At 44.4% G+C, this 14,340-nt stretch overlaps 1 protein-coding gene across 1 annotated transcript in view; it reads left to right on the top strand.

Moving 5' to 3' along the window:
- DNAH2 (dynein axonemal heavy chain 2) overlaps positions 1 to 14,340 on the top strand; it is a 112,169-nt gene that overhangs the window by 16,766 nt on the left and 81,063 nt on the right. The window contains 10 exon segments of the mRNA XM_058283575.2: positions 718 to 946; positions 1,517 to 1,627; positions 1,797 to 2,035; positions 3,325 to 3,516; positions 4,145 to 4,302; positions 4,773 to 4,860; positions 5,167 to 5,372; positions 5,733 to 5,862; positions 6,132 to 6,314; positions 7,148 to 7,362. Coding sequence (XP_058139558.1) covers positions 718 to 946; positions 1,517 to 1,627; positions 1,797 to 2,035; positions 3,325 to 3,516; positions 4,145 to 4,302; positions 4,773 to 4,860; positions 5,167 to 5,372; positions 5,733 to 5,862; positions 6,132 to 6,314; positions 7,148 to 7,362 — 1,751 coding nt within the window.

The raw sequence follows: 14,340 nt of genomic DNA, 5'->3' as shown, positions 1-14,340 counted from the left end.
AATTTCTTTTTTCTTTTCCTTTACTTTCAGTTTTCAGAATTAAATAAATTGTAAAGAGTTTAAAAGATTAAGGTGAACTTAATCTTAGGATTGGAATACCATCTCTTAGCATGTAGCAATCAGAAACTTTACATTTGAAAAGTCTTAGATTTAACTACATGAAAGCTATACAATTCTAAATGTAAAGAACAACAAAAATTCACCCCAAATCAAAGGATAAATGAAAAATTGGGGGAAAAGTACTTGGAACCAAAATGAGAAACTCTGGACAACTGCCTCTTACTTCCAGTCCTTTTCCTTTCCTTTCTACTTTCCCCATAACAGAAGTGTTTCACTTATTACACAATTCTAACTCCATCCATTCATCCATTCATCTATCCATCCATCCATCAGAAATTTGCTGAGTATCTACTATATGTCAGATATTGTGTTAGGTTCTGGAGCAAAGTTGGACAAAATATACAGTCCTTACCTTCAGGCATGCGCTCTGCCTTTCCTCTCCACATCTCTGGAGATGGAACCTATTATTATCCCTGAAAAGAACAGGAAGATACTCATGGCACTTACATTTGCAGAGTGACCAGGATATAGTCCCTTAGGAACGTGATAGGGAACTCAACTGCCACCTAAGCCTATCTCTCCTGATTGGAGCTTCAGATTTCTTTGGGTATCAGGCTGGGCTGGAGACTGAACTCTGATCTATTGTCTTTCATGTAGACCCAGAACCAGATTGTCTACTTCATTCGCCAGGCACCGGTTCCCATCACTCCAGAGAACTTTGAGGCAATTGTGCAGTTTGGCACGGTGCGGGGCGCCTATATCCCAGCCCTGCTTCGGCTGCTCAACGGTGTCTTTGCCCCTCAGATCTTTACAAACACCACCTGGCCCGAGAGCATTCGAAATCATTTCGCTTCTCACCTGCACAGGTTCTTGGCCTGCCTGACAGGTGAGCAGAAAGGCTTTGCATGCTTGGTTTTGTCTCAATGTCCCACAGTCAGTATGGCCAGTGGGGCAGTGGGAGATAATCCTGAGTGGCTGTGCTACCTGGCACAGAGCAGGCACCCAGTAAATACTTGTTGAATGAGTGGAACAGGGTACAGACTCTGCCTTCTAATTCAGATGCATTTCTGCTGTGGACTTGGTTAGCCAGACATGCTCGAACTTGGAGTTAGGAATTTTGGGGAGTACCTATGGAATAAGGGACATATAGTTGGTATAGGGGCAGTAGAGAGACTTGCATGGATCATGGCAGAGTGTTGAGGGTTTGATACACATCTCTGGGCTTGTGTAATAACAAACAATTTTTTGTTCTATCTCCATGAGGTTTCCCTCTTGCCTTCTGTCATGTCGCCCCTTGATAGAAAAATAAGTATCAGTCATAGTTTCTCCTGCCTGCTCTTTGAAAATACACGTACTTTACAGACCCCCAATTATCAACCATGATTGGGACTGGGCTGCCCAAAACTCATCACTCATCCCCCTTCTGTGAATGCCCATGGTCCTTTCCTTTCTGAAGACACTCGGTACAAACTGGAGGGACACACTGTTCTCTACATCCCCATGGAGGCCATGAACATGAAGCCGGAGGTGGTGGTCAAGGACAAAGAGCTGGTGCAGCGGCTTGAGAGTGAGTGGCTGGCCTTGCCAGAGTCCTTCGGGGATCCCAAGGGGGAGGCAGCCCAAATGCTGAGAAAAGAGTTGGGTTAGGAGTATGTGGGGGTGGGGTGGGGTGGGGAAGGACCAGAATGGGGAGCAGTGGAGAGGAATGCAGGAGGTTTTATACTCTTCCACCTCAGCTGCTATGATCCACTGGACCCGGCAAATCAAGGAGGTGCTCAGTGCCCAGGAGACTGTAGAGACAGGAGAAAATTTGGGTCCTTTGGAGGAGATTGAGTTCTGGCGCAATCGCTGCATGGACCTGTCTGGCATTAGTAAACAACTGGTGAAGGAGGGAGTGAAGCATATTGAGACCATTCTGCACCTTTCCAAGTCATCCTACTTGGCACCCTTTATGAAACTGGCCCAGCAGATCCAGGTTTGTGAGTAGATTACAGGATGGAGGCTTCAGAGAGGGTAGACAATGGTTAGGATGATAAGGGGGCTAAGGAGAAGAAGCCCAGTTTAAGCTGCTCCAGTATTTGGATTTGTCCTTGGGGGAGAGTATGAAAGTAGTAAAATACAGGGTCCCTAAGGAGCATACAGTTTATTTAGAGAGAGAAACATCCAGGTTATCAACAAATATATGTTGGGAAGCAGATTTGGCTCAACTGATAGAGTGTCTGCCTACCATTGGGAGGTTCCAACCCAGGGCCTCCCTGACCTGTGTGGTGAGCTGGCCCATGCACAGCGCTGATGTACGCAAGGAGTATTGTGGCACTTGGGTGTCCCCGTGAAGGAAGCCCCACGTGCAAGGAGTGTGCCCTGCAAGGACAGCTGCCCTGTGTGAAAAAAGCACAGTCTGTCCAGGAGTGGCACTGCACACATGGAGAGCTGATGCAGCAAGATGACACAACAAAAAGAGACACACATTCCCAGTGCCGCTGACAAGAATGCAAGCAGACACAGAAGAACACACAGCGAATGGACACAGAGAGCATATGGGGCGGGGGGGGGGGGGGGTTGGAGGAAGAGGAGAGAAATAAATAGAAAATAAATCTAAAAAAAACCATACATGTTGAACACCCTTTGTGACCCCAACCCTTACAATCCAGCTGAAAAGACAAGACTTAACACAGAATAGGAACACTGGGTGGTATGTGTCCAAAGATAGACCCCTGTGGTTTGAAAGGAAAATTATGGAAGAAATACTTGCATATAGATTTGAGATGGTATGACAAACTGAATATGTTAGTCCTGGGGACACACAGAAGATAAGCGTGATGTGTAGGTTACAGAGATAGAAAACCTATAGAGGAAGGTGAAATTTTAAGCTGGATATTAAGGAAATTGAGCCACAGATAGATGGAGAAGTCTGAAAACCTGGCTGAGAACAGGGAAGGGAGGAAATTGGGGTGAAAACTATGAGGGTGAATGGCAGCGATACCTGTTCGGCCCATCGACAGCTATCCTGCACAGAGTTCTGAATTCATCTGGAGAAAATGGAAGAATAGACATAAAACCTGAATTTGGGGGCGAGGTTCCCAGTCTAATGGGGGAGATGGGATTCACACGTGAGAAAAGACAATCAAAACGTGCACCTAGCAAGTGAGTAGAGTTGATATGTTCCTAGTAGAGGCATGTCAGGATGGGTTCAAGATGGATAAGAAGCACGAGCTTTGAGCCAGTTCTCCCCTGGAAGCCGACTCTTGGTTGTCTTTCCTGCAGGATGGCTTTCGTCAAGCACAGTCGAACCTGACCTTTTTATCAATCCTGAAGGAACCTTACCAGGAACTGGCTTTCATGCGGCCTAGGGACATCGCTAATAAGCTTCCCAATCTGATCAATCTCATCCGCATCATTTGGGTCAACTCCCCCCACTACAACACTCGGGAAAGACTGACTTCCCTCTTCCGAAAGGTGCGTGCAGGCCGGGGTAAGGCCGAGGGCTTTAACGGGGTGGCTGTCTTGACAGGCCTCGGCCTTTCTGAAGAAGGTGGAAGAGCCGTGGATGAAAAGGTGAGGATTGCCCCCGTCCCCAAACTGGGTCAGACAGGGACCAAGGCTTCTTCCTGCATCATCAGCTTCAGGGAAGCTTGGAGTGGGTGTTGGACTTTCTGTTTCCAGGGGGAAGGAACTTAGGCAGGAAGAAGGGTTTTGAGACGAGTTGATAGAATGTGGGGAGGGAGGCAAGGACAGATTCCCAGGCGGGGATGTAGAGAAGGAGAAGACCCTCTTCTCATCTCCAACGATGGAAATTGAAATGGGGGGGAGGTAGGTCTGGGAAGGAACACAGGGCCTGGTGCATTTCAGTGGGGAGAACAGGGCCAAAGAGTAGGACAAAGGGCAGGTCTGAGAGCTCGCTGGGAAGTGCAGCTTCAGAGCTGGACTGAGGCCAAGCCAGGGGCCACTGAGGTCAAGGAGGCAGGGGTGGAACCCAGAGGTGGGGTCCAGGGAAGGCAGAGACCCAAGGCACAGGCGGGGAGAGTCACAGAAGGGATTGGGTGTAAGAAGGTCATAATTGGAGCTGCTGGGACCCCTTCTGCAGATGAGCAACGAGATCATCCGCCTGTGCTGCCATGCCATCTCCCTGGACCGGATCTTTGAGGGCTATGTCATTTCCAGCAAGGAGGATCTACAAGGCTGCATCTCCTGCTGCCATGCCTGGAAAGATCACTACCTGCGGGCCGTGCAGATGCATACCCAGTACGCTATGTCTCCCCTAGAACCCTATGTGCTCGTCCCCTGCCATTCCTAGCCAGGGCACCCTCTGACTCCTTTCATGTCAATGCTTCTTGTGTTTTAAACCTATGGACAATATTTTTTCCAGGCCTAAGAGTTTCTACATCCAGCCAAGTTCTCTCTCTGGACACAGATAAGCCCCAGCCCTCGTTTCTCCTTACTCGAATGACCTCTTCTCCCTGATGCCAGGAATCCTTCCTGGTCTTTTCCTGCTTCTTGGCCCTAAATTTGACAATTCCGTTATGTACAAACCTCCTCCTAGAATTTAGTTCTGCTCACCTGGAGTTTCTTCCCTCGGGGTTCAGGAAAACTGCTTCTTGAGATTTCATCTGCTGAGGCTCTCCCTGACTCTGGGCTTACGGGGCTAGCTCTGCATAGGCAGATTGTCCTCAGTATTCCTGCTTTTGATTTAGTTGGTCTCTCTCCTAACACAGGTTCTCCAGTCGGGGCTGGGTCCTGGACCAGACCAGCATATTTGCTCAGGTTGATGCCTTCGTTCAACGCTGCAAGGACCTGATTGAGGTGGGAAGACTGTTAGGATAAGGGATCCGAGCCAACAGCACACCCTCCAGCATCCCCATCCTGGAGCCTGGGGAGGGGGCAGGGACTCTTAGTTAGAGGCCCAACGTAGAATGCCGCTTTGGCTCTTCCTGCAGAAGCCTGGACCCTTTTCTTCTAGAGTTTCGTCTGTGCTCATTGCCCTAACGTTTCATATTTCTTTCTGTAGCCAGAATTCATCCCAGTAACCCCCTGCATCCTTAGCTTTTAGGAATGTAAAGCTAAACCAAAGAGCTCCGGACTTGTAAGTCACGCCTGACTTCTTCGTAGGTGTGTGACTGTCAGTACCACTTCGCCCGCTGGGAGGATGGCAAGCAAGGCCCCCTTCCGTGCTTCTCTGGTGCCCAGGGGCCACAGATCACACGGAACTTGCTGGAGATCGAGGACATCTTTCACAGAAATCTGCACGTACTGCGAGCCGTCCGCGGGGGCATACTGGACGTCAAGAACACTTCGTGGCACGAAGATTACAACAGGTGAGGAAGCCCAGACTGAAGCCAGGGTGGAGCAGGGAAGCAAGATCTGGAAAATGGGAGCCCATCAAGTGGCAAGAGTTTACCAAAGTCTGCGCAGGCACAGACAGAACCAGGGATCTGGGGCGGGGGCTCTGCGTGCCGGTTCTAGAGTCAGACTTTCAGGGCTTGAGTTCTACAGCGTACTAGCTATGTGACTTTGGGCAAGTGATTTTTATCAGTCAGCACCCATCAAATGAGGTTAGTAATAGACCTTGTCTCCTAGCGTCGTTTTGAAAGTTAAATGGGTGAATGCACACCAAGCGCTTAGCAAGGTGCCCTGCAGGTCCACCCACGTGTCAACCTGCCTCTCTCATGGTGCAGATTCCGGGCTGGAGTCAAGGACCTGGAGGTGATGACTCAGAATCTGATAACCTCCGCCTTCGAGTTCGTTCGGGATGTGGAGCATGGCGTGCTGCTGCTGGATACCTTCCACAGGCTTGCAGCCCGTGAGGTGCTGGCTACCCCTCGGCTCTCTTTTGCTTTCCTTTCGTTCTTCCCGATCCTTCCAGAAGACCATCCTACCTACTTTCAAACTCTTTCCCAGGTCCCAGATCTTCAGGACCTCATTCCTTCCTCTGCTCCCTCAGCTTCGAGGTCCCTCAGGAGTGTGACTCCCAGAGTGGGGGTGTGGTCCTCTCAGAGGAGTAGCTGGAGGGAGCAGCACTGGCCGCCCCTCAGCAACCCAGGGCATGCCTTCACCTTTGCCCTCTTCTCCCTCAGGCTATAAAGCGCACATATGACAAGAAGGCAGTGGACCTCTACATGTTGTTCAATGGCGAACTGGCCCTCGTGAACCGGGAGTTAAGCAAGAAATGGCCGTACCTGGAGCCCTACATGGCCCACTATTCTGGACATGCATACTGGATGCGCATCCTTCGGCACCGCCTTGACCGACTCATGAGTGTAAGTGCCTGGCCATTTCCAAAATTTGTCCTCAGGGAGAGTGAGGGTTTACAGGCCATTGTGCCGCCTGCTGGGAAGCACCACATCCAGAGAGCTTTAATAACCAGAGGCCAAGTCGGAACAGGTGGGCGGCAGATTCAGTTCAGGGAGATGGGCCCTGGCTTTGGATCTGTAGAGGTGGAGAGCATGGCCGGTAGAGCAAGGGCCGTTAAGGGGAAGGAGAGAGGAGTAAGGCCAGTGTCTGGGAAGCGGAGTCAGCAGAGGAGTCCTACAACCCCGGGATCCAGAGACCTGGGCATGGAAAGCCTTTTAGGCCTCGTGTCCTTGAAGGAACAGTGATATACACAACAAACAAACAAAGTCTTTTTTTCTCACTTTTTGGGAATGTAGGCGAATGCTCTTGAGGTACTGAGTTGCTATCATCTAAGTGGTTCGGGGAGAGAATAAGGCAGGCTTGCAGATAACTGGAGGCTTATTAAGAATGGGTAAGATGTGCTAAAACTGGGGTAAGGAAGGCTGGTACTAGTTTGCACCATCGTACCTCTGAAATCCTTTACCTCCTTTCTTCTCATGGCTTTTTTCTTGAGCTGAACCTTTGTGCTTCTCTTCCTTCACTTTGACTCCCTTTCTCATTGTGTTTTGGTTTCTTCCTCTCTTCCTCTCACCTCCCTCTCTGGCTCCACCTTCCCAATAAGGCATCAAAATGAATCCGTCTCCAGGACAAGCCTTACCCACCTGGATGTGTGCGCAGGCGTGTAGGAGGCCTCGGGGAGTTGGGGGTGTGGGGGAATGTGGGAAACAGGCTCTACCATCTGCTGTTCTTTCCTGCTCAGTGTCTCGCTGGTGCTCATTTCCTGCCGCACATTGGCACGGGAGAGGAGAGTGTGCACACCTATCAGCAGATGGTTCAGGCCATTGACGAGCTGGTGCGAAAAACCTTCCACGAGTGGACAGCAACGCTGGACAAGGACTGCATTCGGAGGCTGGATTCCCCATTGCTACAAATCAGCCAGGAGAAACCCGGCATGCTGGATGTCAACTTTGACAAGTACAGGACCCCACCTGACTCCTTTTCCCTATACCTGTCGTGTCTTTGGCGCCATCCCCCTTCCCCAATTATCCCAAAAGTTTAACTCCTATATCCTGGTCCCTCTGTCCTCCTTTCTAACTCTTACTTGTGCTGTAATACGTTTGCTATCCCTTAATTTTATTTTACCATTTATCTTTTTGAAAAAACATAGATTTTTCTAACACCCACTAACCTACTAAACCAGTGATTCAGGGATTCTGCCACTAGATGGCCATAGTGGCTCAGCTAAATCATCCAAACCACAGACCATGGGTTGGAGGGTGGGCTATTCTGAGATCTGAGGGGGCTGTTGGATCATGCCCTCCTCCACAGCTTTATAATTACGCCTTTTTCATACTATATTTATCTAAAATGCAATTAATTCATCCAAACATATATGGTGGGTCCCTTTCATGCCAGGAACCGAGATAGACACAGGGAATATGGAAGTGACCCAGTCCTTGCCCTTGAGTTGGGTAGGCTGTAGGTTAGGGGTAAGTGGTTCTACCCTAGAGCAGTGACTCCATCCCACAGAAAATGCAGAAGAGAAAAATAAAGAAGGAACTATGCAAGACATCTGTCTGCAGAGATTACAAGTCTTCTGGTGACAGTTTTTTTCCCAGTCAGGAGATAACTTTCCACTTGATTGATTGGCTCTGGTTGCCTCTCATCTTCAGCCCTGCCCTGTCGTACGAGTTGCCGCCCAGGTTTCCAGGTTGCTGCTGTTGGCATCGGCTTCCACTCATAAGATGCCCATGTTTGTGGAGGGGAATGTAGAGGGAGGTTTGCCAGAGAAGGCCTGTGTGGAGACGTGGGGTCCCAGAAGATGCAGCTGAAGGCAGATGACAGGTTAGACGGTTGAGGCAGGGAGCCAAAGAAGCAAAATGGAGGAGCGGTGCTGTGTCAGGGGAGAGGGGCGCTGGTGAGAGGGAAGGACAGGTCAGGAGGCCGCTGAGAAGCCGAGTCAAGAAGGCGAGGGCAGGAGGCTGGAGCTAAGGCTCCGGCCAACGAGAGGCATCGGGCACCGGCTTTGGCAGCTTTTGTGGTTTTGAGAGGTGTGGCTGGAAGGAGCCAAACAGCACCACGAAAAAATGCCCAGAGAAAAAACTTGATGAACACGGTATTTTTAAAGCACATTTAGCAAGGTGGTATAATAGTTGCAATTTTTTAAAAAATTTAATTTTTAAAAGGAGGTAATACATGTACATGGTACAAAATTCAAAAGTTACGAAAGGGCAGGGAATGAAAAGTAAGACTTCCTCCCGTGTCTGTTCCCTGGTGACCCAGTGTCTCTGTGAAGAAATAGTCAGCGTTGCCAGTTTCTTTGTGTAACATTGCAGAAATATTCCATGCACCCATAAGTATATGTGTCTATATAAATATCCTTTTTAAAAATATAAATAGTAGCACACTATACACACTGTTCGGTACACTTAAAGCATTTTTAAAATTATTTAATTTTTAATTATAAAATTATTGATCATTTTAGGAAATTTTTGAAATTCAACAAAATAAAAGGAAGAAAAAATTCCCTGAAAGATAGGCACTTTATATATATATATATATTCATGTATTTGTTGTAGTAATTTATATACAACATAAATTTTCCCATTTTAATCACTTTAAGTATACAACTCAGTGGTGTTAATCATATTCACAATGTGCTCCCATTACCATCATCCATTATTTGGTATATATACATATATTTTTGGGGTGTTTAAAAAATATGAGTTTTTTGTCTCATGGTTTTGGAATATTTGGTTTATTTATTTATTTATTTTTTTGTGGTACTGGGGGCCAGGGATTGATTGTGGGAGCCACATCAGCTTGTATGTGGGAGCCACATCAGCTTCCCTGAGTTGATTTTTTCATTTGTTTTGCTTGTTTGTTTTTATTTTTTCAGGAGGCACTGGAACCCGAACCTGGGACCTCCCATGTGGGAGGCAGGCACTCAACCACTTGAGCCACATCTGCTCCTTGGTTTAGTTTTAAGTCATTCTTTTCTGTTTCCTATTTCATATGTTTGGTTTTCTTCAATCTTTTACCAGGTTTGTTTGTTAGGCAGTACCAGAGATTGAACCCAGGACCTTGTACATGGGAAGCAGGTGCTCAACCACTAAGCTATATCTGCTTCTCTTTACTGGGTATTTTTAAATTACAAATTTAAAAAAATCAATGCAGAAGTATATAAAGGAGAAAGTGAAAATTCAGCACACAGCCCCCTTCCCTAGAGGCAACCAGGTTTATTATGTAATCAAAAATACATATTGCGTACATAAAAGAGGACCACATTATAATCATTGTCTTGTGGCTTGTTTTTTTTTAAGGTTAACAATTTGTGTGGAAGACTTTCTACTTTGTATGCAGAGGACTATTTAATTATTTTTCCTGGCTTAGAGTATTCCATAGTATAGTTGTACCATAATTGCATCAACAGGCCCACTACTGATGGGTTTATATTTAGTTCCATTTCCAGAAGGTCCGGCCTTCCTCCTTGTTCCTTTCCCTCTATGCGGTGTGCTTCCCTGAAGCTGGAGCACAGTGCCCATCTAGTTAGGGTAAATGTAGGAGACATCTTTTCTCTCTGCTGTGGTCATCTCTTGCCGAGGAACACATTAAATTTATCTGGAACACTTTCTGCATAATCTTTATTGTAAAGTGTAATGGAGCAACTCGGGGTCAAACATTTATGGCCAGGGTTTATCTGAAACCCCAATAAAAACTAGATACTCATTCCACACAGAAGAGGTGAGCCTTTCCTTTGGCAATTGTTTTCTAGGGAGATGTGTTATGAGATCCTTCACATTTTTGTGGTTTTAAGATGAAACTTCCCCAATCCAGCAAATAATGGATGGGAAAGAGCATAGTTATTGTGAAGGATTTAGAAAAGTCTGGGTTCATTAAAACAGTAAAGAAATCCAAGACAGCCTCAGCTTTTCCAAAACTTCTTAACACTCCCAGGAGGTGCAGATAACTTTATCAAGCTTCCTCTTGTGGTCAGTGTCTGGTTAAGATCTTGAAATAAGCATATTTTTAAAATGTCCTGGTCATCCCCAGAATTATACTGACTCACTTTTAGTTCTGGGAACCTTCCAGTCCCTAATAGCACCTATTTTTTTCCCGTGAGGAATTTTGGGATCCTTATCCCACCTAATATCCCAAATATTTGAACTCTGAAATCCAAATTGGCTTTTACCAAGTTTTATGGCCAGATCTGCTTCACAGATTTCACTTAACACAAACATATTCCAGATGTCACCCATACCCTGGCTGAAAAGAGCTGTTATCAATACGCATATAGAAAATTCCTCTGTGTAGTGGAATTTCCCAAGAGCAGAATGGGGAATGTTGATGTCTCTTCATTTTTTTGTTTCTAGGGCTCCCTCCTCCTCTATTTTTTTTTCCCCCAGTCACATGATTATTACTCCCCTGGGCCTGTTTAACTCAGGCTGTCAGCACCAAACTCAGCTAGCCTCACTCTCCTGCCTTTACTGCTTGACCACTTGTTTGGGGATATATTATAAAATTTTTTACCAAAAAAAAAAAAAAATCCCTAGACTGATTTTTTTTTTTAAGCAATCACGCTTGTCAACAAAATGAAATCTGCACGCCAATTTTTTTTTTACAAACTCTGGCAAAGACTGAACACATTGTGAAAAACAATTCAGCTTAACATCAGGAAGGTATTATCTGAATCCATCCTGCTGAGACTGATGAGTTAAAATGTGATAATTGGCCTTAAAATTATTTTGGAAATGTTGTCAAGACGAGACAATGAGGGACCATTTTGAGACAAATGCAAAGTCTCCAGTCTGAAGAACATATGAGAATATGCTTCTACTACTACAAATGTACCTCTATTTCTTCATCTTCCTAGTATAGTGATTTTTTGGTTAAATCAATATTCAGTGTTTATCTTATTAATATTATAACTAGCATATAGCTTACTGCTGAGACAAGTAATTTTCTGTGGTTATGGTTCCTTGGTCATACAATGGTTTTTTCTTTTTGGAATTAATAACCACGTTGCTGTTTTTGTTAGCTCATTGTTGCTGTCATTAATTCTTTCAAACCAACCAATAAAACCCCTCTGTGTACTATTTTCCCTCATTATCTGACATATCAGGTGTGTTACTGGTTTTAAGTTTTCTTGGAGATACTCCTCTTGAGGGCACTGTCCTCCTGCTCCACTGTCACTATTTGGTTTCTAGGCCTTCCTTGCTGACACCCTGGGATTTCTCTGAGCCTCTTCTCTTGTTCCATTCTCTATTTTCTTTGCATTCCTCTTTCTAGATTTATGTCCTCTTTTTAGTAGAGTGCATCCTTTAGTAGGTCCCCGAGAAATGGTGAATGGGAGTTAAATGTTTTTAGTTCTTGCATGTCTGACATCTTTCTGCCCTGCACCTATTGGATATTTGGCTGGACTTGGAATTCTAGGTTAAAGTAATTTTCCTTTTTTTTTTCCTCTGTCTCTCTCTTTTACTTCTGAGGCTTTTCTTAAATGTCTGGTAATCCATTGCTCATTGTTATTTGAGAGAGGCTTATTCACTTCTAGGAATTTTGACACAGTTTCAAAAATGGCACTACTTTAGTGGAGATCAAGGTTTGATAAGACAGCATCTCTTCTTCCACTATCCCTTAAAGTATATGTCACAAATAAATGAGGATTTGAAAATAATTTCCTTCCTTGGAAGATTCCTGTCTAATAAAGGAGGTGAAACTATGATTCTTTTCCAAATTTAAAATGTGACCTTAAAAAAGAGAGAGACGTCTTTTTTCCTGTGTTGTTAATTCAGTGCTTGCTTCTAGACATAGACAAAAAAATATTCTGGAGTTTTCACTTCAATATTCTGTCCAAATTATATTTCAGTAATATTCAGGATGCAAAGTTTCATGTCTACAGGTTGTGGAGTCTTTTATTATTGGTGATTGAAAAGTGCAATTTCATAAATATAAAAGAGAGAGGTAAAAGAAACTGTACAGATTAAAAAACTGGTTCAAGTGATTTTGACTCAAGACTCTTATTTTTAAAACATTCCATATTTTCTTCTGGAATTTTAATGATTTTATTCTTTGCATTTAGATCACTAATCCTTTGAAATTCATTTTGGTGTAGAGAGAGAGGTGCAACTTGAGTTTTTTTCCCAGATGGCTAGCTTAGTTAACCTCATTTATTTAACTGCTATCTTTATAATATAACAAATTCCCAAGTATATTTATGTCTATTTCTGGGCTCACTATTCTGTTCTCATATGTCTATATATTCATGTGCAGGAATTAAACTGTTTTAATTACTGTCCTCATTACTCTCCTTTTTTTCAGAGTCTTCCTGATTATCATTAACACTTATTTCCTATGAGACTTTCAGAATCAGTTTGTTTAGTACCAAAACTAGTCATGATCCTATTTTTATAGAAGCAGGGGTTGGGTTAAATTTATAGGTTAATTTAAGAAGAATGAACATCTTTATGATTTTGAGTCTATCCAAGAATAGCATTTTTTCTTTCACTTTAAGTCCTGTTTTATGTCTATAAATCGTTTTCCCTATATATAGCATTTCTTGTTAATTTTTGATATTTTATTTTTTATTGTTTTAATTATCATGGTTTCTTTTCCTCCACCATAATGTCTAACTGATTAAAGTTTTTATATTGGAAAGCTTTGATTTTTGTAAGGTAAGTTTTTACCCAGTCACTTTTATAAATAATCTTATGTTTAAAATATTTTTTCCCTTTAAAAAGCATAAAATTTACTATGAAACATACAATATTCACAAGAAAGTGCATAAAACTTACCTGTTCAGTCTAATAGTTATAAACACTCATAGCTACCACCCAGGTCAAGGGATAGAACATTGCCAGCAGTCTAGAAGCTCCCTCTTATCATTATTTTTCAGTTGAATTAGTTGCCAACAGTTAAAATTCAGGAGATTTAACATAGAAATCCACTTTCTGGATTCTCTTGAAAAATCAGAAAATGTGCCAATCTTGGGCCTGTAGTCCCATATGGCAACAATTGCCAGGAGTCCTGGAGCAGCTCCCCTTTGCAATGGGCCATGTACTCATTAGCCCAACTTCAGGCTGTCAGTTGCCATTTATCATCAAACTTGAACTACAGTTGCCTTGGAGATATCTGAATTTATGAACTTTGATTTTGAATATAAAAACAAAAGGAGTTGGGAGTTGGTTGGATATTGGAAAGTGAGGCCAAGGGAGGACCCACATTCTGGTTTATGCAATGGGATGGGACTATTTCCTGAGACAGGAGCCCCATTGTTTGCAGAAAAGATGATGAATTTGCTTTTGGACACAGTGAGTTTAAGGTGCCTGTGGACAACCAGGGGAAGATATCCAGTAGACAGTTGGGTAAACAAATTTAGAGCTCAGCTTAACAGTGCAAATTAGGGCACCATCAGCTTAGAGAAGGCAATGGAAGCATGGGAAGGCTGAGATCACCCAGGGAAGGCGGTGTTGGGTGAGAAGAACCTTGAGGAATTCTAGCACCTAAGGGACCCGCAGAGGAAGCAGATTCTTTACTCTCTCCACATCTGGCTGAATGAGCTTTCCAAAGGACAACGAAGAGGGGAGTTTACTTCTACTGAAGGGAAGGGCAGAGAAGAGCAGAACTGCAGTCCAGAAGCTAGGGGAAAGTGTGTGTCCTAAGAAGGCAGGGAGAATGGTCTGCGTAGTTAAAATCCACAGAGGGAACGAGGAGGATAAGGCCTGAGGGATGTCCACTGGGCTGAGCTACAAGAAGTCACTGGTGAGCTTGATGAGAGAGGTTTAGAGGTGGGGATGGGGGTGAAAGCTGGCTGGCCTTCAGGGGACTGAGGTGTGAATGGGAAGAAAGAAGTGAAGGGAATTTGCAAGAGAAGAGAGGCTGTGAAGGGAAGGACAAAGTATGTAGGATCATATGCAGTAGCAGCAGGGCTGTTTTTTGTTTTTGTTTTTCTTTAAT

The sequence above is a fragment of the Dasypus novemcinctus genome, chromosome 21 (genome assembly GCF_030445035.2).
Source record: "Dasypus novemcinctus isolate mDasNov1 chromosome 21, mDasNov1.1.hap2, whole genome shotgun sequence".
Taxonomy (NCBI): Eukaryota; Metazoa; Chordata; class Mammalia; order Cingulata; family Dasypodidae; genus Dasypus; species Dasypus novemcinctus.
Note: the sequence above shows the minus strand (reverse complement) of the source record. Positions and strands in the feature narration are given on the sequence as shown.